At 61.3% G+C, this 20,672-nt stretch overlaps 1 protein-coding gene across 1 annotated transcript in view; it reads left to right on the top strand.

Moving 5' to 3' along the window:
• megf8 (multiple EGF-like-domains 8) overlaps positions 1-20,672 on the top strand; it is a gene marked incomplete at its 3' end in the record, with an annotated part of 790,270 nt that overhangs the window by 463,586 nt on the left and 306,012 nt on the right. The window contains exon 21 of the mRNA XM_041181277.1: positions 14,978-15,162. Within this exon, the coding sequence (XP_041037211.1) occupies positions 14,978-15,162 (185 nt within the window). The remainder of the gene's footprint in view (positions 1-14,977; positions 15,163-20,672) is intronic.

Here is a 20,672-nt window from a genome sequence, read left to right as displayed (position 1 = left end):
GAGAAGGGGCGAGAGAGAGAGAGAGACGGGGCGAGAGAGAGAGAGAGACGGGGCGAGAGAGAGAGAGAGAGAGAGACGGGGCGAGAGAGAGAGAGAGAGAGACGGGGCGAGAGAGAGAGAGAGAGAGAGACGGGGCGAGAGAGAGAGAGAGAGAGAGACGGGGCGAGAGAGAGAGAGAGAGAGACGGAGAGAGAGAGAGAGAGAGAGAGAGAGACGGGGCGAGAGAGAGAGAGAGAGAGACGGGGCGAGAGAGAGAGAGAGAGAGACGGGGCGAGAGAGAGAGAGACGGGGCGAGAGAGAGAGAGACGGGGCGAGAGAGAGAGAGAGAGAGACGGGGCGAGAGAGAGAAGAGACGGGGCGAGAGAGAGAGACGGGGCGAGAGAGAGGGAGAGACGGGGCGCGAGAGAGAGAGAGAGACGGGGCGAGAGAGAGAGAGAGAGACGGGGCGAGAGAGAGAGAGAGACGGGGCGAGAGAGAGAGACGGGGGCGCGAGAGAGACGGGGGCGCGAGAGAGAGAGACGGGGGCGCGAGAGAGAGAGAGACGGGGGCGCGAGAGAGAGAGAGACGAGGGCGCGAGAGAGAGAGAGAGACGGGGACGCGAGAGAGAGAGAGACGGGGGCGAGAGAGAGAGAAAGAGACGGGGGCGAGAGCGAGAGAGAAAGAGACGGGGGAGCGAGAGTGAGAGAGAGAGAGAGACTGGGCGAGAGAGAGGGAGAGAGAGAGACGGGGCGAGAGAGAGAGAGAGACGGGGCGAGAGAGAGAGAGAGAGACGGGGCGAGAGAGAGAGAAGAGACGGGGCAACAGAGAGAGAGAGAGAGATGGGGCAAGAGAGAGAGAGAGAGAGAGACGGGGCGAGAGAGAGAAAGAGAGACGGGGCGAGAGAGAGGGGGAGAGACGGGGCGAGAGAGAGAGAGAGAGATGGCGCGAGAGAGAGAGAGACTGGGCGAGAGAGAGAGAGAGACGGGGCGAGAGAGAGAGAGAGAGAGAGACGGGGAGAGAAAGGGAGAGAGACGTGGCGAGAGAGAGAGAGAGAGAGACGGGGCGAGAGAGAGAGAGAGAGACGGGGCGAGAGAGAGAGAGACGGGGCGAGAGAGAGAGAGAGAGAGACGGGGCGCGAGAGAGGGAGAGAGAGACGGGGGCGCGAGAGAGAGAGAGAGACGGGGGCGCGAGAGAGAGAGAAAGACGGGGGGCGCGAGAGAGAGAGAAAGAGACGGGGGCGCGAGAGAGAGAAAGAGACGGGGGCGAGAGAGTGAGACGGGGCGAGAGAGTGAGACGGGGCGAGAGAGTGAGACGGGGCGAGAGAGAGAGACGGGGCGAGAGAGAGAGACGGGGCGAGAGAGAGGGACGGGGCGAGAGAGACGGGGCGAGAGAGAGAGACGGGGAAGAGAGAGAGACGGGGAGAGAGAGTGAGAGAGAGACGGGGAGAGAGAGTGAGATAGAGACGGGGCGAGAGAGAGAGAGAGACGGGGCGAGAGAGAGAGAGAGACGGGGCGAGAGAGACGGGGCGAGAGAGAGAGAGAGACGGGGCGAGAGAGAGAGAGAGACGGGGCGAGAGAGAGAGAGAGACGGGGCGAGAGAGAGAGAGAGACGGGGCGAGAGAGAGAGAGAGACGGGGCGAGAGAGAGAGAGAGACGGGGGCGCGAGAGAGAGAGAAAGACGGGGGGCGCGAGAGAGAGAGAAAGAGACGGGGGCGCGAGAGAGAGAAAGAGACGGGGGCGAGAGCGAGAGAGAAAGAGACGGGGGAGAGAGAGTGAGACGGGGCGAGAGAGTGAGACGGGGCGAGAGAGAGAGACGGGGCGAGAGAGAGGGACGGGGCGAGAGAGAGGGACGGGGCGAGAGAGAGAGACGGGGAAGAGAGAGAGACGGGGAGAGAGAGTGAGATAGAGACGGGGCGAGAGAGAGAGAGACGGGGCGAGAGAGAGAGAGAGAGACGGGGCGAGAGAGAGAGAGAGACGGGGCGAGAGAGAGAGAGAGACGGGGCGAGAGAGAGAGAGAGAGAGAGAGACGGGGTGAGAGAGAGAGAGAGAGAGAGACGGGGCGAGAGAGAGAGAGAGAGAGAGACGGGGCGAGAGAGAGAGAGCGAGAGAGAGACGGAGAGAGAGAGAGAGAGAGACGGGGCGAGAGAGAGAGAGAGAGAGACGGGGCGAGAGAGAGAGAGAGAGAGATGGGGCGAGAGAGAGAGAGAGAGACGGGGCGAGAGAGAGAGAGACGGGGCGAGAGAGAGAGAGAGAGACGGGGCGAGAGAGAGAGAGAGAGAGACTGGGCGAGAGAGAGAGAGAGAGAGACGGGGCGAGAGAGAGAGAGAGAGACGGGGCGAGAGAGAGAGAGACGGGGCGAGAGAGAGAGAGAAAGAGAGACGGGGCGAGAGAGAGAGAGAAAGAGAGACGGGGCGAGAGAGAGAGAGAGACGGGGCGAGAGAGAGAGAGAGATGGAGCGCGAGAGAGAGAGAGAGAGAGAGAGACGGGGGCGCGAGAGAGAGAGAGACGGGGGCGCGAGAGAGAGAGAGACGGGGACGCGAGAGAGAGAGAGACGGGGGCGCGAGAGAGAGAGAAAGACGGGGGGCGCGAGAGAGAGAGAAAGAGACGGGGGCGCGAGAGAGAGAAAGAGATGGGGGCGAGAGAGAAAGAGACGGGGGAGAGAGAGTGAGACGGGGCGAGAGAGTGAGACGGGGCGAGAGAGAGAGACGGGGCGAGAGAGAGGGACGGGGCGAGAGAGAGAGACGGGGCGAGAGAGAGAGACGGGGAAGAGAGAGAGACGGGGAGAGAGAGTGAGAGAGAGACGGGGAGAGAGAGTGAGATAGAGACGGGGCGAGAGAGAGAGAGAAGGGGCGAGAGAGAGAGAGAAGGGGCGAGAGAGACAGAGAGAGACGGGGCGAGAGAGAGAGAGAGACGGGGCGAGAGAGAGAGAGAGACGGGGCGAGAGAGAGAGAGAGACGGGGCGAGAGAGAGAGAGAGACGGGGCGAGAGAGAGAGAGAGACGGGGGCGCGAGAGTGAGAGACGGGGGCGCGAGAGAGAGAGAGACGGGGGCGCGAGAGATAGAGAGACGAGGGCGCGAGAGAGAGAGAGACGGGGGCGCGAGAGAGAGAGAGAGACGGGGGCGAGAGAGAGAGAAAGAGACGGGGGCGAGAGCGAGAGCGAGAGAGAAAGATACGGGGGAGAGAGAGTGAGAGAGAGAGAGAGACGGGGCGAGAGAGAGGGAGAGAGAGAGACGGGGCGAGAGAGAGAGACGGCCTGGGGAAGAGAGAGAGAGAGAAACGGGGCGAGAGAGAGAGACGGGGCGAGAGAGAGAGACGGGGCGAGAGAGAGAGACGGGGCGAGAGAGAGAGACGGGGCGAGAGAGAGAGAGACGGGGCGAGAGAGAGAGAGACGGGGGCGAGAGAGAGAGAAAGAGACGGGGGCGAGAGCGAGAGAGAAAGAGACGGGGGAGCGAGAGTGAGAGAGAGAGAGAGACTGGGCGAGAGAGAGGGAGAGAGAGAGACGGGGCGAGAGAGAGAGAGAGACGGGGCGAGAGAGAGAGAGAGAGACGGGGCGAGAGAGAGAGAGAGACGGGGCGAGAGAGAGAGTGAGACGGGGCGAGAGAGAGAGACGGGGCGAGAGAGAGGGACGGGGCGAGAGAGAGAGACGGGGCGAGAGAGAGAGACGGGGAAGAGAGAGAGACGGGGAGAGAGAGTGAGATAGAGACGGGGCGAGAGAGAGAGAGACGGGGCGAGAGAGAGAGAGAGACGGGGCGAGAGAGAGAGAGAGACGGGGCGAGAGAGAGAGAGAGACGGGGCGAGAGAGAGAGAGAGACGGGGCGAGAGAGAGAGAGAGACGGGGCGAGAGAGAGAGAGAGAGAGAGAGAGACGGGGTGAGAGAGAGAGAGAGAGAGAGACGGGGCGAGAGAGAGAGAGAGAGAGAGAGACGGGGCGAGAGAGAGAGAGAGAGAGAGACGGAGAGAGAGAGAGAGAGAGACGGGGCGAGAGAGAGAGAGAGAGAGACGGGGCGAGAGAGAGAGAGAGAGAGATGGGGCGAGAGAGAGAGAGAGAGACGGGGCGAGAGAGAGAGAGACGGGGCGAGAGAGAGAGAGAGAGACGGGGCGAGAGAGAGAGAGAGAGAGACGGGGCGAGAGAGAGAGAGAGAGAGACGGGGCGAGAGAGAGAGAGAGAGACGGGGCGAGAGAGAGAGAGACGGGGCGAGAGAGAGAGAGAAAGAGAGACGGGGCGAGAGAGAGAGAGAGACGGGGCGAGAGAGAGAGAGAGATGGAGCGCGAGAGAGAGAGAGAGAGAGACGGGGGCGCGAGAGAGAGAGAGACGGGGGCGCGAGAGAGAGAGAGACGGGGACGCGAGAGAGAGAGAGACGGGGGCGCGAGAGAGAGAGAAAGACGGGGGGCGCGAGAGAGAGAGAAAGAGACGGGGGCGCGAGAGAGAGAAAGAGATGGGGGCGAGAGAGAAAGAGACGGGGGAGAGAGAGTGAGACGGGGCGAGAGAGTGAGACGGGGCGAGAGAGAGAGACGGGGCGAGAGAGAGGGACGGGGCGAGAGAGAGAGACGGGGCGAGAGAGAGAGACGGGGAAGAGAGAGAGACGGGGAGAGAGAGTGAGAGAGAGACGGGGAGAGAGAGTGAGATAGAGACGGGGCGAGAGAGAGAGAGAAGGGGCGAGAGAGAGAGAGAAGGGGCGAGAGAGACAGAGAGAGACGGGGCGAGAGAGAGAGAGAGACGGGGCGAGAGAGAGAGAGAGACGGGGCGAGAGAGAGAGAGAGAGACGGGGCGAGAGAGAGAGAGAGACGGGGCGAGAGAGAGAGAGAGACGGGGCGAGAGAGAGAGAGAGACGGGGGCGCGAGAGTGAGAGACGGGGGCGCGAGAGAGAGAGAGACGGGGGCGCGAGAGATAGAGAGACGAGGGCGCGAGAGAGAGAGACGGGGGCGCGAGAGAGAGAGAGAGACGGGGGCGAGAGAGAGAGAAAGAGACGGGGGCGAGAGCGAGAGCGAGAGAGAAAGATACGGGGGAGAGAGAGTGAGAGAGAGAGAGAGACGGGGCGAGAGAGAGGGAGAGAGAGAGACAGGGCGAGAGAGAGAGACGGCCTGGGGAAGAGAGAGAGAGAGAAACGGGGCGAGAGAGAGAGACGGGGCGAGAGAGAGAGACGGGGCGAGAGAGAGAGACGGGGCGAGAGAGAGAGACGGGGCGAGAGAGAGAGACGGGGCGAGAGAGAGAGACGGGGCGAGAGAGAGAGAGACGGGGGCGAGAGAGAGAGAAAGAGACGGGGGCGAGAGCGAGAGAGAAAGAGACGGGGGAGCGAGAGTGAGAGAGAGAGAGAGACTGGGCGAGAGAGAGGGAGAGAGAGAGACGGGGCGAGAGAGAGAGAGAGACGGGGCGAGAGAGAGAGAGAGACGGGGCGAGAGAGAGAGAAGAGACGGGGCAACAGAGAGAGAGAGAGGGATGGGGCAAGAGAGAGAGAGAGACGGGGCAAGAGAGAGAGAGAGAGACGGGGCGAGAGAGAGAGAGAGACGGGGCGAGAGAGAGAGAGAGAGAGACGGGGCGAGAGAGAGAGAGACGAGAGAGAGAGAGAGACGGGGCGAGAGAGAGAGAGAGAGAGACGGGGCGAGAGAGAGAGAGAGAGAGACGGGGCGAGAGAGAGAGAGAGAGACGGAGAGAGAGAGAGAGAGAGAGAGAGACGGGGCGAGAGAGAGAGAGAGAGAGAGAGACGGGGCGAGAGAGAGAGAGAGAGAGACGGGGCGAGAGAGAGAGAGAGAGAGACGGGGCGAGAGAGAGAGAGACGGGGCGAGAGAGAGAGAGAGAGACGGGGGCGAGAGAGAGAGAGAGACGGGGCGAGAGAGAGAGAGACGGGGCGAGAGAGAGGAGAGACGGGGCGAGAGAGAGAGAGAGAGACGGGGCGAGAGAGAGAGAGACGGCGAGAGAGAGAGAGAGACGGGGCGAGAGAGAGAGAGAGACGGGGCGAGAGAGAGAGACGGGGGCGCGAGAGAGACGGGGGCGCGAGAGAGAGAGACGGGGGCGCGAGAGAGAGAGAGACGGGGGCGCGAGAGAGAGAGAGACGGGGGCGCGAGAGAGAGAGAGACGAGGGCGCGAGAGAGAGAGAGAGACGGGGACGCGAGAGAGAGAGAGACGGGGGCGAGAGAGAGAGAAAGAGACGGGGGCGAGAGCGAGAGAGAAAGAGACGGGGGAGCGAGAGTGAGAGAGAGAGAGAGACTGGGCGAGAGAGAGGGAGAGAGAGAGACGGGGCGAGAGAGAGAGAGAGACGGGGCGAGAGAGAGAGAGAGAGACGGGGCGAGAGAGAGAGAAGAGACGGGGCAACAGAGAGAGAGAGAGAGATGGGGCAAGAGAGAGAGAGAGACGGGGCAAGAGAGAGAGAGAGAGACGGGGCGAGAGAGAGAAAGAGAGACGGGGCGAGAGAGAGGGGGAGAGACGGGGCGAGAGAGAGAGAGAGAGATGGCGCGAGAGAGAGAGAGACTGGGCGAGAGAGAGAGAGAGACGGGGCGAGAGAGAGAGAGAGAGAGAGACGGGGAGAGAAAGGGAGAGAGACGTGGCGAGAGAGAGAGAGAGAGAGACGGGGCGAGAGAGAGAGAGAGACGGGGCGAGAGAGAGAGAGACGGGGCGAGAGAGAGAGAGAGAGAGACGGGGGCGCGAGAGAGGGAGAGAGAGACGGGGGCGCGAGAGAGAGAGAGAGACGGGGGCGCGAGAGAGAGAGAAAGACGGGGGGCGCGAGAGAGAGAGAAAGAGACGGGGGCGCGAGAGAGAGAAAGAGACGGGGGCGCGAGAGAGAGAAAGAGACAGGGGAGAGAGAGTGAGACGGGGCGAGAGAGTGAGACGGGGCGAGAGAGTGAGACGGGGCGAGAGAGAGAGACGGGGCGAGAGAGAGAGACGGGGCGAGAGAGAGAGACGGGGCGAGAGAGAGAGACGGGGAAGAGAGAGAGACGGGGAGAGAGAGTGAGAGAGAGACGGGGAGAGAGAGTGAGATAGAGACGGGGCGAGAGAGAGAGAGAGACGGGGCGAGAGAGAGAGAGAGATGGGGCGAGAGAGAGAGAGAGACGGGGCGAGAGAGAGAGAGAGACGGGGCGAGAGAGAGAGAGAGACGGGGCGAGAGAGAGAGAGAGACGGGGCGAGAGAGAGAGAGAGACGGGGGCGCGAGAGAGAGAGAAAGACGGGGGGCGCGAGAGAGAGAGAAAGAGACGGGGGGCGCGAGAGAGAGAAAGAGACGGGGGCGAGAGCGAGAGAGAAAGAGACGGGGGGAGAGAGAGTGAGACGGGGAGAGAGATAGAGACGGGGAGAGAGATAGAGACGGGGAGAGAGATAGAGACGGGGAGAGAGATAGAGACGGGGAGAGAGATAGAGACGGGGAGAGAGATAGAGACGGGGAGAGAGATAGAGACGGGGAGAGAGATAGAGACGGGGCGAGAGAGAGAGAGACGGGGCGAGAGAGAGAGAGACGGGGCGAGAGAGAGAGAGAGACGGGGCGAGAGAGAGAGAGAGAGAGAGAGACGGGGCGAGAGAGAGAGAGAGAGAGAGACGGGGCGAGAGAGAGAGAGAGAGAGAGACGGAGAGAGAGAGAGAGAGAGAGACGGGGCGAGAGAGAGAGAGAGAGAGACGGGGCGAGAGAGAGAGAGAGAGATGGGGCGAGAGAGAGAGAGAGAGACGGGGCGAGAGAGAGAGAGAGACGGGGCGAGAGAGAGAGAGAGAGACGGGGCGAGAGAGAGAGAGAGAGAGACGGGGCGAGAGAGAGAGAGAGAGAGACGGGGCGAGAGAGAGAGAGAGACGGGGCGAGAGAGAGAGAGACGGGGCGAGAGAGAGAGAGAAAGAGAGACGGGGCGAGAGAGAGAGAGAGAGAGATGGAGCGCGAGAGAGAGAGAGAGAGAGAGACGGGGGCGCGAGAGAGAGAGAGACGGGGGCGCGAGAGAGAGAGAGACGGGGACGCGAGAGAGAGAGAGACGGGGGCGCGAGAGAGAGAGAAAGACGGGGGGCGCGAGAGAGAGAGAAAGAGACGGGGGCGCGAGAGAGAGAAAGAGATGGGGGCGAAAGCGAGAGAGAAAGAGACGGGGGAGAGAGAGTGAGACGGGGCGAGAGAGTGAGACGGGGCGAGAGAGAGAGACGGGGCGAGAGAGAGGGACGGGGCGAGAGAGAGAGACGGGGCGAGAGAGAGAGACGGGGAAGAGAGAGAGACGGGGAGAGAGAGTGAGAGAGAGACGGGGAGAGAGAGTGAGATAGAGACGGGGCGAGAGAGAGAGAGAAGGGGCGAGAGAGAGAGAGAAGGGGCGAGAGAGACAGAGAGAGACGGGGCGAGAGAGACAGAGAGAGACGGGGCGAGAGAGAGAGAGAGACGGGGCGAGAGAGAGAGAGAGACGGGGCGAGAGAGAGAGAGAGAGACGGGGCGAGAGAGAGAGAGAGACGGGGCGAGAGAGAGAGAGAGACGGGGGCGCGAGAGTGAGAGACGGGGGCGCGAGAGAGAGAGAGACGGGGGCGCGAGAGATAGAGAGACGGGGGCGCGAGAGATAGAGAGACGAGGGCGCGAGAGAGAGAGAGACGGGGGCGCGAGAGAGAGAGAGACGGGGCGAGAGAGAGAGAGAGAGAGACGGGGCGCGAGAGAGGGAGAGAGAGACGGGGGCGCGAGAGAGAGAGAGAGACGGGGGCGCGAGAGAGAGAGAAAGACGGGGGGCGCGAGAGAGAGAGAAAGAGACGGGGGCGCGAGAGAGAGAAAGAGACGGGGGCGAGAGCGAGAGAGAAAGAGACAGGGGAGAGAGAGTGAGACGGGGCGAGAGAGTGAGACGGGGCGAGAGAGTGAGACGGGGCGAGAGAGAGAGACGGGGCGAGAGAGAGGGACGGGGCGAGAGAGACGGGGCGAGAGAGAGAGACGGGGAAGAGAGAGAGACGGGGAGAGAGAGTGAGAGAGAGACGGGGAGAGAGAGTGAGATAGAGACGGGGCGAGAGAGAGAGAGAGACGGGGCGAGAGAGAGAGAGAGATGGGGCGAGAGAGAGAGAGAGACGGGGCGAGAGAGAGAGAGAGACGGGGCGAGAGAGAGAGAGAGACGGGGCGAGAGAGAGAGAGAGACGGGGCGAGAGAGAGAGAGAGACGGGGCGAGAGAGAGAGAGAGACGGGGCGAGAGAGAGAGAGAGACGGGGGCGCGAGAGAGAGAGAAAGACGGGGGGGCGCGAGAGAGAGAGAAAGAGACGGGGGCGCGAGAGAGAGAAAGAGACGGGGGCGAGAGCGAGAGAGAAAGAGACGGGGGGAGAGAGAGTGAGACGGGGCGAGAGAGTGAGACGGGGCGAGAGAGAGAGACGGGGCGAGAGAGAGGGACGGGGCGAGAGAGAGAGACGGGGCGAGAGAGAGAGACGGGGAAGAGAGAGAGACGGGGAGAGAGAGTGAGATAGAGACGGGGCGAGAGAGAGAGAGACGGGGCGAGAGAGAGAGAGAGACGGGGCGAGAGAGAGAGAGAGACGGGGCGAGAGAGAGAGAGAGAAGAGAGAGAGAGACGGGGCGAGAGAGAGAGAGAGAGAGAGAGACGGAGAGAGAGAGAGAGAGAGAGACGGGGCGAGAGAGAGAGAGAGAGAGACGGGGCGAGAGAGAGAGAGAGAGATGGGGCGAGAGAGAGAGAGAGAGACGGGGCGAGAGAGAGAGAGAGACGGGGCGAGAGAGAGAGAGAGACGGGGCGAGAGAGAGAGAGAGAGAGACGGGGCGAGAGAGAGAGAGAGAGAGACGGGGCGAGAGAGAGAGAGAGAGAGACGGGGCGAGAGAGAGAGAGAGAGAGACGGGGCGAGAGAGAGAGAGAGACGGGGCGAGAGAGAGAGAGACGGGGCGAGAGAGAGAGAGAAAGAGAGACGGGGCGAGAGAGAGAGAGAGACGGGGCGAGAGAGAGAGAGAGAGAGATGGAGCGCGAGAGAGAGAGAGAGAGAGAGACGGGGGCGCGAGAGAGAGAGAGACGGGGGCGCGAGAGAGAGAGAGACGGGGACGCGAGAGAGAGAGAGACGGGGGCGCGAGAGAGAGAGAAAGACGGGGGGCGCGAGAGAGAGAGAAAGAGACGGGGGCGCGAGAGAGAGAAAGAGATGGGGGCGAAAGCGAGAGAGAAAGAGACGGGGGAGAGAGAGTGAGACGGGGCGAGAGAGTGAGACGGGGCGAGAGAGAGAGACGGGGCGAGAGAGAGGGACGGGGCGAGAGAGAGAGACGGGGCGAGAGAGAGAGACGGGGAAGAGAGAGAGACGGGGAGAGAGAGTGAGAGAGAGACGGGGAGAGAGAGTGAGATAGAGACGGGGCGAGAGAGAGAGAGAAGGGGCGAGAGAGAGAGAGAAGGGGCGAGAGAGACAGAGAGAGACGGGGCGAGAGAGAGAGAGAGACGGGGCGAGAGAGAGAGAGAGACGGGGCGAGAGAGAGAGAGAGACGGGGCGAGAGAGAGAGAGAGACGGGGCGAGAGAGAGAGAGAGACGGGGGCGCGAGAGTGAGAGACGGGGGCGCGAGAGAGAGAGAGACGGGGGCGCGAGAGATAGAGAGACGAGGGCGCGAGAGAGAGAGAGACGGGGGCGCGAGAGAGAGAGAGACGGGGGCGAGAGAGAGAGAAAGAGACGGGGGCGAGAGCGAGAGAGAAAGATACGGGGGAGAGAGAGTGAGAGAGAGAGAGAGACGGGGCGAGAGAGAGGGAGAGAGAGAGACGGGGCGAGAGAGAGAGACGGCCTGGGGAAGAGAGAGAGAGAGAAACGGGGCGAGAGAGAGAGACGGGGCGAGAGAGAGAGACGGGGCGAGAGAGAGAGACGGGGCGAGAGAGAGAGACGGGGCGAGAGAGAGAGACGGGGCGAGAGAGAGAGAGAGACGGGGGCGAGAGAGAGAGAAAGAGACGGGGGCGAGAGCGAGAGAGAAAGAGACGGGGGAGCGAGAGTGAGAGAGAGAGAGAGACTGGGCGAGAGAGAGGGAGAGAGAGAGACGGGGCGAGAGAGAGAGAGAGACGGGGCGAGAGAGAGAGAAGAGACGGGGCAACAGAGAGAGAGAGAGAGATGGGGCAAGAGAGAGAGAGAGACGGGGCAAGAGAGAGAGAGAGAGACGGGGCGAGAGAGAGAAAGAGAGACGGGGCGAGAGAGAGGGGGAGAGACGGGGCGAGAGAGAGAGAGAGAGATGGCGCGAGAGAGAGAGAGACTGGGCGAGAGAGAGAGAGAGACGGGGCGAGAGAGAGAGAGAGAGAGAGACGGGGAGAGAAAGGGAGAGAGACGTGGCGAGAGAGAGAGAGAGAGAGACGGGGCGAGAGAGAGAGAGAGACGGGGCGAGAGAGAGAGAGAGACGGGGCGAGAGAGAGAGAGAGAGAGAGACGGGGCGCGAGAGAGGGAGAGAGAGACGGGGGCGCGAGAGAGAGAGAGACAGGGGCGCGAGAGAGAGAGAGAGACGGGGGCGCGAGAGAGAGAGAAAGACGGGGGGCGCGAGAGAGAGAGAAAGAGACGGGGGCGCGAGAGAGAGAAAGAGACGGGGGCGAGAGCGAGAGAGAAAGAGACAGGGGAGAGAGAGTGAGACGGGGCGAGAGAGTGAGACGGGGCGAGAGAGTGAGACGGGGCGAGAGAGAGAGACGGGGCGAGAGAGAGAGACGGGGCGAGAGAGAGAGACGGGGCGAGAGAGAGAGACGGGGCGAGAGAGAGGGACGGGGCGAGAGAGACGGGGCGAGAGAGAGAGATGGGGAAGAGAGAGAGACGGGGAGAGAGAGTGAGAGAGAGACGGGGAGAGAGAGTGAGATAGAGACGGGGCGAGAGAGAGAGAGAGACGGGGCGAGAGAGAGAGAGAGACGGGGCGAGAGAGAGAGAGAGACGGGGGCGAGAGAGAGAGAGAGACGGGGCGAGAGAGAGAGAGAGACGGGGGCGCGAGAGAGAGAGACGGGGGCGCGAGAGAGAGAGAGACGGGGGCGCGAGAGAGAGAGAGAGACGAGGGCGCGAGAGAGAGAGAGACGGGGGCGCGAGAGAGAGAGAGACGGGGTCGAGAGAGAGAGAAAGAGACGGGGGCGAGAGCGAGAGAGAAAGATACGGGGGAGAGAGAGTGAGAGAGAGACGGGGCGAGAGAGAGGGAGAGAGAGAGACGGGGCGAGAGAGAGAGACGGCCTGGGGAAGAGAGAGAGAGAGAGACGGGGCGAGAGAGAGAGACGGGGCGAGAGAGAGAGACGGGGCGAGAGAGAGAGACGGGGCGAGAGAGAGAGACGGGGCGAGAGAGAGAGACGGGGCGAGAGAGAGAGGACGGGGCGAGAGAGAGGGACGGGGCGAGAGAGAGGGACGGGGCGAGAGAGAGGGACGGGGCGAGAGAGAGGGACGGGGCGAGAGAGAGGGACGGGGCGAGAGAGTGAGAGAGAGACGGGGCGAGAAAGTGAGAGAGACGTGGCGAGAGAGAGGGAGAGAAAGAGATGGGGCGAGAGAGAGAGAGAGACGGGGCGAGAGAGAGAGAGAGACGGGGCGAGAGAGAGAGAGAGAGATGGGGCGCGAGAGAGAGAGAGAGAGAGACGGGGGCGCGAGAGAGAGAGAGACGGGGGCGCGAGAGAGAGAGAGACAGGGGCGCGAGAGAGAGAGAGACGGGGGCGCGAGAGAGAGAGAGACGGGGGCCCGAGAGAGAGAGAAAGACGGGGGGCGCGAGAGAGAGAGAAAGAGACGGGGGCGCGAGAGAGAGAAAGAGACGGGGGCGAGAGCGAGAGAGAAAGAGACGGGGGAGAGAGAGTGAGACGGGGCGAGAGAGTGAGACGGGGCGAGAGAGAGAGACGGGGCGAGAGAGAGGGACGGGGCGAGAGAGAGAGACGGGGCGAGAGAGAGAGACGGGGAAGAGAGAGAGACGGGGAGAGAGAGTGAGAGAGAGACGGGGAGAGAGAGTGAGATAGAGACGGGGCGAGAGAGAGAGAGAAGGGGCGAGAGAGAGAGAGAGAGACGGGGCGAGAGAGAGAGAGAGACGGGGCGAGAGAGAGAGTGAGACGGGGGCGCGAGAGAGAGAGACGGGGGCGCGAGAGAGAGAGACGGGGGCGCGAGAGAGAGAGAGAGACGAGGGCGCGAGAGAGAGAGAGACGGGGGCGCGAGAGAGAGAGAGACGGGGGCGAGAGAGAGAGAAAGAGACGGGGGCGAGAGCGAGAGAGAAAGATACGGGGGAGAGAGATTGAGAGAGAGACGGGGCGAGAGAGAGGGAGAGAGAGAGACGGGGCGAGAGAGAGAGACGGCCTGGGGAAGAGAGAGAGAGAGAGACGGGGCGAGAGAGAGAGACGGGGCGAGAGAGAGAGACGGGGCGAGAGAGAGAGACGGGGCGAGAGAGAGAGACGGGGCGAGAGAGAGAGACGGGGCGAGAGAGACGGGGCGAGAGAGAGAGACGGGGAAGAGAGAGAGACGGGGAGAGAGAGTGAGAGAGAGACGGGGAGAGAGAGTGAGATAGAGACGGGGCGAGAGAGAGAGAGAGACGGGGCGAGAGAGAGAGAGAGACGGGGCGAGAGAGAGAGAGAGACGGGGCGAGAGAGAGAGAGAGAGACGGGGCGAGAGAGAGAGAGAGAGAGACGGGGCGAGAGAGAGAGAGGGAGAGACGGGGCGAGAGAGAGAGAGAGAGAGACGGGGCGAGAGAGAGAGACGGGGTGAGAGAGAGAGACGGGGCGAGAGAGAGAGACGGGGCGAGAGAGGGAGAGAGAGAGACGGGGCGAGAGAGAGAGAGACGGGGCGAGAGAGAGAGAGCGAGAGAGACGGGGCGAGAGAGAGAGACGGGGCGAGAGCGAGAGAGGGAGAGCGAGAGAGAAAGAGACGGGGCGAGAGGGAGAGAGAGACGGAGACGGGGCGAGAGGGAGAGAGAGACGGGGACAGGGGGAGGAGCTGAGGGGGGGAGAGTTGGGAGAGATGGTGGATGGGGGAGTCAGACTCTGATAGCAGGAGAAGGACACTTGTGATTGTGAGAGAGAGAGTTATCACCTTTTTGCGAGACAGAGAGAGAGAGAGAGTGACTTGGGGTGAGACAACTTGTGTTGGATATGGTGATGGGCTGAATGACTAGGTGGATGGGGCATGGGGATGAGCGACCAGGGCCCCCCCCTTTTCTTGGGGGGACTGGAAAGTTGCTGATGGAGATGAGAACACAGTGAAGGCACTCAGGAACTCACAATAGACAGTTACTGGCAGATTTACAAAAAGGAACTATCGTGTCGTTCACAAACTCCTCGTTGCAATTGCTTCACAATGAAGTACTTGAGTGGCGGCCCACACCAGGCCTTTCACACTGCAGTAAGAGGATGAAGTGGCAGTAACCTTTGTCTCATTTTCAATCAACATCAGAGCCCGTTTCCCCCCTGCCTCACTGAGATGCAGGAAACTCCTAGCTGAGGAATCCCCAACACTGGACGGCCAACAACTGGGGCAGCTGCAGAGGTGCAAAGGGGTTGATCTTCCAAAATTCCCTAGATCCTAGAGCATTCCTCATGGATTGGACAGTAACAAGCACAATCCAAAAGGGAGGGAGAGAGAAAACAGGGAACCCAAGGCCCAGTCCGCCTGGCATTAGGAGTTGGGTGAAGACTGGAATCTCTGGTGAGGAGCATGGGTGATAGGACGTTTCGAAGAGTTTCTGAAAGGGAAACCAGCTCTGACAAACCTGCTGTCACCTTGTGAATGTAAAACGAGCAGGGTAAAGAAAGGGGGAGCCAGGGAATATAATATCTTGGTATATTTAAAAGGATTTCAAAAAGGACCACACAAGTGATTCGGATATGAGCCAGAATGTGGAGCTGAAAAGCAGCAATGATCTTATTGAGTGAGAACAGGCTCCAGGTGCCCATGTTTGCTGCTATTTTGGATGTTCTTAATGTCAGACACTTCACAATGGGAAGTATCACAGCCGAATGGAATGATAACAACTGAAAGCCAAAACACCTATACCTTCTATGTAGCTTTGGCTGCTTTTTAAATTGCACCTCCATTTCCGAGCATGTGTTCACCTCCACCAAACACACACACACACACGTCAGGCAGATCGAATCAGTGAGCTGCTCTCTAACCCGCGGTATTCCTCATGTCTTCCCCAGGTGTTACAATGACTGCACACACGGCTGGTGCAGTGGGCCCCCTCACTACTCCTGTATGTGTGAACTGGGCTGGACCTCGGACACCGAGTCCATCAATCAGACCGGCATCGAGTGTGATGTCGATTGTGGCTGCAACTTCCACAGCACCTGTGGCACCGGGATCCGGAACTGCGATGAGTGCCAGGGTAAGGGATGGGGAACTGCGATGAGTGTCAGGGTAAGGGGTGGGGAACTGCGATGAGTGTCAGGGTAAGGGGTGGGGAACTGCGATGAGTGCCAGGGTAAGGGGTGGGGAACTGCGATGAGTGCCAGGGTAAGGTATACGGAATTGCGATGAGTGCCAGGGTAAGGTATACGGAATTGCGATGAGTGCCAGGGTAAGGTATACGGAATTGCGATGAGTGCCAGGGTAAGGGGTGGGGAACTGCGATGAGTGCCAGGGTAAGGTATACGGAATTGCGATGAGTGCCAGGGTAAGGGGTGGGGAACTGCGATGAGTGCCAGGGTAAGGTATACGGAATTGCGATGAGTGCCAGGGTAAGGTATACGGAATTGCGATGAGTGCCAGGGTAAGGGGTGGGGAACGGCGATGAGTGCCAGGGTAAGGTATACGGAATTGCGATGAGTGCCAGGGTAAGGGGTGGGGAACTGCGATGAGTGCCAGGGTAAGGTATACGGAATTGCGATGAGTGCCAGGGTAAGGGGTGGGGAACTGCGATGAGTGCCAGGGTAAGGTATACGGAATTGCGGTGAGTGTCAGGGTAATGGGTGGGGAACTGCGGTGACTGTCAGGGTAAGGGATCGGGAACTGCAGTGAGTGTGAGGGTAATGGGTGGGGAACTGCGGTGAGTGTGAGGGTAATGGGTGGGGAACTGCGGTGAGTGTCAGGGTAAGGGATCGGGAACTGCGGGGAGTGTCAGGGTAAGGGATCGGGAACTGCGGTGAGTGTCAGGGTAATGGGTGGGGAACAGCGATGAGTGCCAGGGTAAGGGATCGGGAACTGCGGTGAGTGTCAGGGTAATGGGTGGGGAACTGCGGTGAGTGTCAGGGTAAGGGGTGGGGAGCTGCGGTGATTGTCAGGGTAACGGGTGGGGAACTGCGGTGAGTGCCAGAGTAAGGGGTGGGGAACTGCGGTGAGTGTCAGGGTAACGGGTGGGGAACTGCGGTGAGTGTCAGGGTAATGGGTGGGGAACTGCGGTGAGTGTCAAGGTAACGGGTGGGGAACTGCGGTGAGTGTCAGGGTAACGGGTGGGGAACTGCGGTGAGTGTCAGGGTAAGGGGTGGTGAACTGCGGTGAGTGTCAGGGTAAAGGGTGGGGAACTGCGGTGAGTGTCAGGGTAACGGGTGGGGAACTGCGGTGAGTGTCAGGGTAACGGGTGGGGAACTGCGGTGAGTGTCAGGGTAAGGGGTGGGGAACTGCGGTGAGTGTCAGGGTAACGGGTGGGGAACTGCGGTGAGTGTCAGGGTAATGGGTGGGGAACTGCGGTGAGTGTCAGGGTAACGGGTGGGGAACTGCAGTGAGTGTCAGTGTAAGGGATCGGGAACTGCGGTGAGTGTCAGGGTAAGGGGTGGGGAACTGCGGTGAGTGTCAGGGTAATGGGTGGGGAACTGCGGTGAGTGTCAGGGTAATGGGTGGGGAACTGCAGTGAGTGTCAGGGTAATGGGTGGGGAACTGCAGTGAGTGTCAGGGTAAGGGGTGGGGAGCTGCGGTGATTGTCAGGGTAACGGGTGGGGAACTGCGGTGAGTGTCAGGGTAACGGGTGGGGAACTGCGGTGAGTTTCAGGATAACGGGTGGGGAACTGCGGTGAGTGTCAGGGTAACGGGTGGGGAACTGTGGTGAGTGTCAGGGTAAGGGGTGGGGAACTGCGGTGAGTGTCAGGGTAAGGGGTGGGGAACTGCGGTGAGTGTCAGGGTAACGGGTGGGGAACTGCGGTGAGTGTCAGGGTAATGGGTGGGGAACTGCGTTGAGTGTCAGGGTAATGGGTGGGGAACTGCGGTGAGTGTCAGGGTAATGGGTGGGGAACTGCGGTGAGTGTCAGGGTAATGGGTGGGGAACTGCAGTGAGTGTCAGGGTAATGGGTGGGGAACTGCGGTGAGTGTCAGGGTAATGGGTGGGGAACTGCGATGAGTGCCAGGGTAACGGGTGGGGAACTGCGGTGAGTGCCAGGGTAAGGGATCGGGAACTGCGGTGAGTGTCAGGGTAATGGGTGGGGAACTGCGGTGAGTGTCAGGGTAAGGGGTGGGGAGCTGCGGTGATTGTCAGGGTAATGGATGGGGAACTGCGGTGAGTGTCAGGGTAATGGGTGGGGAACTGCAGTGAGTGTCAGGGTAAGGGGTGGGGAGCTGCGGTGATTGTCAGGGTAACGGGTGGGGAACTGCGGTGAGTGTCAGGGTAACGGGTGGGGAACTGCGGTGAGTTTCAGGATAACGGGTGGGGAACTGCGGTGAGTGTCAGGGTAACGGGTGGGGAACTGCGGTGAGTGTCAGGGTAAGGGGTGGGGAACTGCGGTGAGTGTCAGGGTAAGGGGTGGGGAACTGCGGTGATTGTCAGGGTAATGGGTGGGGAACTGCGGTGAGTGTCAGGGTAAGGGGTGGGGAGCTGCGGTGATTGTCAGGGTAACGGGTGGGGAACTGCGGTGAGTGTCAGGGTAACGGGTGGGGAACTGCGGTGAGTGTCAGGGTAACGGGTGGGGAACTGCGGTGAGTGTCAGGGTAACGGGTGGGGAACTGCGGTGAGTGTCAGGGTAACGGGTGGGGAACTGCGGTGAGTGTCAGGGTAACGGGTGGGGAACTGCGGTGAGTGTCAGGGTAACGGGTGGGGAACTGCGGTGAGTGTCAGGGTAATGGGTGGGGAACTGCGGTGAGTGTCAGGGTAACGGGTGGGGAACTGCGGTGAGTGTCAGGGTAAGGGATCGGGAACTGCGGTGAGTGTCAGGGTAATGGGTGGGGAACTGCGATGAGTGTCAGGGTAAGGGGTGGGGAACTGCGATGAGTGCCAGGGTAAGGTATACGGAATTGCGATGAGTGCCAGGGTAAGGGGTGGGGAACTGCGATGAGTGCCAGGGTAAGGTATACGGAATTGCGATGAGTGCCAGGGTAAGGTATACGGAATTGCGATGAGTGCCAGGGTAAGGGGTGGGGAACGGCGATGAGTGCCAGGGTAAGGTATACGGAATTGCGATGAGTGCCAGGGTAAGGGGTGGGGAACTGCGATGAGTGCCAGGGTAAGGTATACGGAATTGCGATGAGTGCCAGGGTAAGGGGTGGGGAACTGCGATGAGTGCCAGGGTAAGGTATACGGAATTGCGGTGAGTGTCAGGGTAATGGGTGGGGAACTGCGGTGACTGTCAGGGTAAGGGATCGGGAACTGCAGTGAGTGTGAGGGTAATGGGTGGGGAACTGCGGTGAGTGTGAGGGTAATGGGTGGGGAACTGCGGTGAGTGTCAGGGTAAGGGATCGGGAACTGCGGGGAGTGTCAGGGTAAGGGATCGGGAACTGCGGTGAGTGTCAGGGTAATGGGTGGGGAACAGCGATGAGTGCCAGGGTAAGGGATCGGGAACTGCGGTGAGTGTCAGGGTAATGGGTGGGGAACTGCGGTGAGTGTCAGGGTAAGGGGTGGGGAGCTGCGGTGATTGTCAGGGTAACGGGTGGGGAACTGCGGTGAGTGCCAGAGTAAGGGGTGGGGAACTGCGGTGAGTGTCAGGGTAACGGGTGGGGAACTGCGGTGAGTGTCAGGGTAATGGGTGGGGAACTGCGGTGAGTGTCAAGGTAACGGGTGGGGAACTGCGGTGAGTGTCAGGGTAACGGGTGGGGAACTGCGGTGAGTGTCAGGGTAAGGGGTGGTGAACTGCGGTGAGTGTCAGGGTAAAGGGTGGGGAACTGCGGTGAGTGTCAGGGTAACGGGTGGGGAACTGCGGTGAGTGTCAGGGTAACGGGTGGGGAACTGCGGTGAGTGTCAGGGTAAGGGGTGGGGAACTGCGGTGAGTGTCAGGGTAACGGGTGGGGAACTGCGGTGAGTGTCAGGGTAATGGGTGGGGAACTGCGGTGAGTGTCAGGGTAACGGGTGGGGAACTGCAGTGAGTGTCAGTGTAAGGGATCGGGAACTGCGGTGAGTGTCAGGGTAAGGGGTGGGGAACTGCGGTGAGTGTCAGGGTAATGGGTGGGGAACTGCGGTGAGTGTCAGGGTAATGGGTGGGGAACTGCAGTGAGTGTCAGGGTAAGGGGTGGGGAGCTGCGGTGATTGTCAGGGTAACGGGTGGGGAACTGCGGTGAGTGTCAGGGTAACGGGTGGGGAACTGCGGTGAGTTTCAGGATAACGGGTGGGGAACTGCGGTGAGTGTCAGGGTAACGGGTGGGGAACTGTGGTGAGTGTCAGGGTAAGGGGTGGGGAACTGCGGTGAGTGTCAGGGTAAGGGGTGGGGAACTGCGGTGAGTGTCAGGGTAACGGGTGGGGAACTGCGGTGAGTGTCAGGGTAACGGGTGGGGAACTGCGTTGAGTGTCAGGGTAATGGGTGGGGAACTGCGGTGAGTGTCAGGGTAATGGGTGGGGAACTGCGGTGAGTGTCAGGGTAATGGGTGGGGAACTGCAGTGAGTGTCAGGGTAATGGGTGGGGAACTGCGGTGAGTGTCAGGGTAATGGGTGGGGAACTGCGATGAGTGCCAGGGTAACGGGTGGGGAACTGCGGTGAGTGCCAGGGTAAGGGATCGGGAACTGCGGTGAGTGTCAGGGTAATGGGTGGGGAACTGCGGTGAGTGTCAGGGTAAGGGGTGGGGAGCTGCGGTGATTGTCAGGGTAATGGATGGGGAACTGCGGTGAGTGTCAGGGTAATGGGTGGGGAACTGCAGTGAGTGTCAGGGTAAGGGGTGGGGAGCTGCGGTGATTGTCAGGGTAACGGGTGGGGAACTGCGGTGAGTGTCAGGGTAACGGGTGGGGAACTGCGGTGAGTTTCAGGATAACGGGTGGGGAACTGCGGTGAGTGTCAGGGTAACGGGTGGGGAACTGCGGTGAGTGTCAGGGTAAGGGGTGGGGAACTGCGGTGAGTGTCAGGGTAAGGGGTGGGGAACTGCGGTGATTGTCAGGGTAATGGGTGGGGAACTGCGGTGAGTGTCAGGGTAAGGGGTGGGGAGCTGCGGTGATTGTCAGGGTAACGGGTGGGGAACTGCGGTGAGTGTCAGGGTAACGGGTGGGGAACTGCGGTGAGTGTCAGGGTAACGGGTGGGGAACTGCGGTGAGTGTCAGGGTAACGGGTGGGGAACTGCGGTGAGTGTCAGGGTAACGGGTGGGGAACTGCGGTGAGTGTCAGGGTAACGGGTGGGGAACTGCGGTGAGTGTCAGGGTAACGGGTGGGGAACTGCGGTGAGTGTCAGGGTAACGGGTGGGGAACTGCGGTGAGTGTCAGGGTAAGGGATCGGGAACTGCGGTGAGTGTCAGGGTAATGGGTGGGGAACTGCGATGAGTGCCAGGGTAAGGGATCGGGAACTGCGTTGAGTGTCAGGGTAATGGGTGGGGAACTGCGATGAGTGTCAGGGTAAGGGGTGGGGAACTGCGATGAGTGTCAGGGTAAGGGATCGGGAACTGCGGTGAGTGTCAGGGTAATGGGTGGGGAACTGCGGTGAGTGTCAGGGTAATGGGTGGGGAACTGCGGTGAGTGTCAGGGTAATGGGTGGGGAACTGCGGTGAGTGTCAGGGTAATG

The sequence above is a fragment of the Carcharodon carcharias genome (genome assembly GCF_017639515.1).
Source record: "Carcharodon carcharias isolate sCarCar2 chromosome 29 unlocalized genomic scaffold, sCarCar2.pri SUPER_29_unloc_7, whole genome shotgun sequence".
Taxonomy (NCBI): domain Eukaryota; kingdom Metazoa; phylum Chordata; class Chondrichthyes; order Lamniformes; family Lamnidae; genus Carcharodon; species Carcharodon carcharias.
This window is presented reverse-complemented; position numbering and strand designations above follow the sequence as displayed.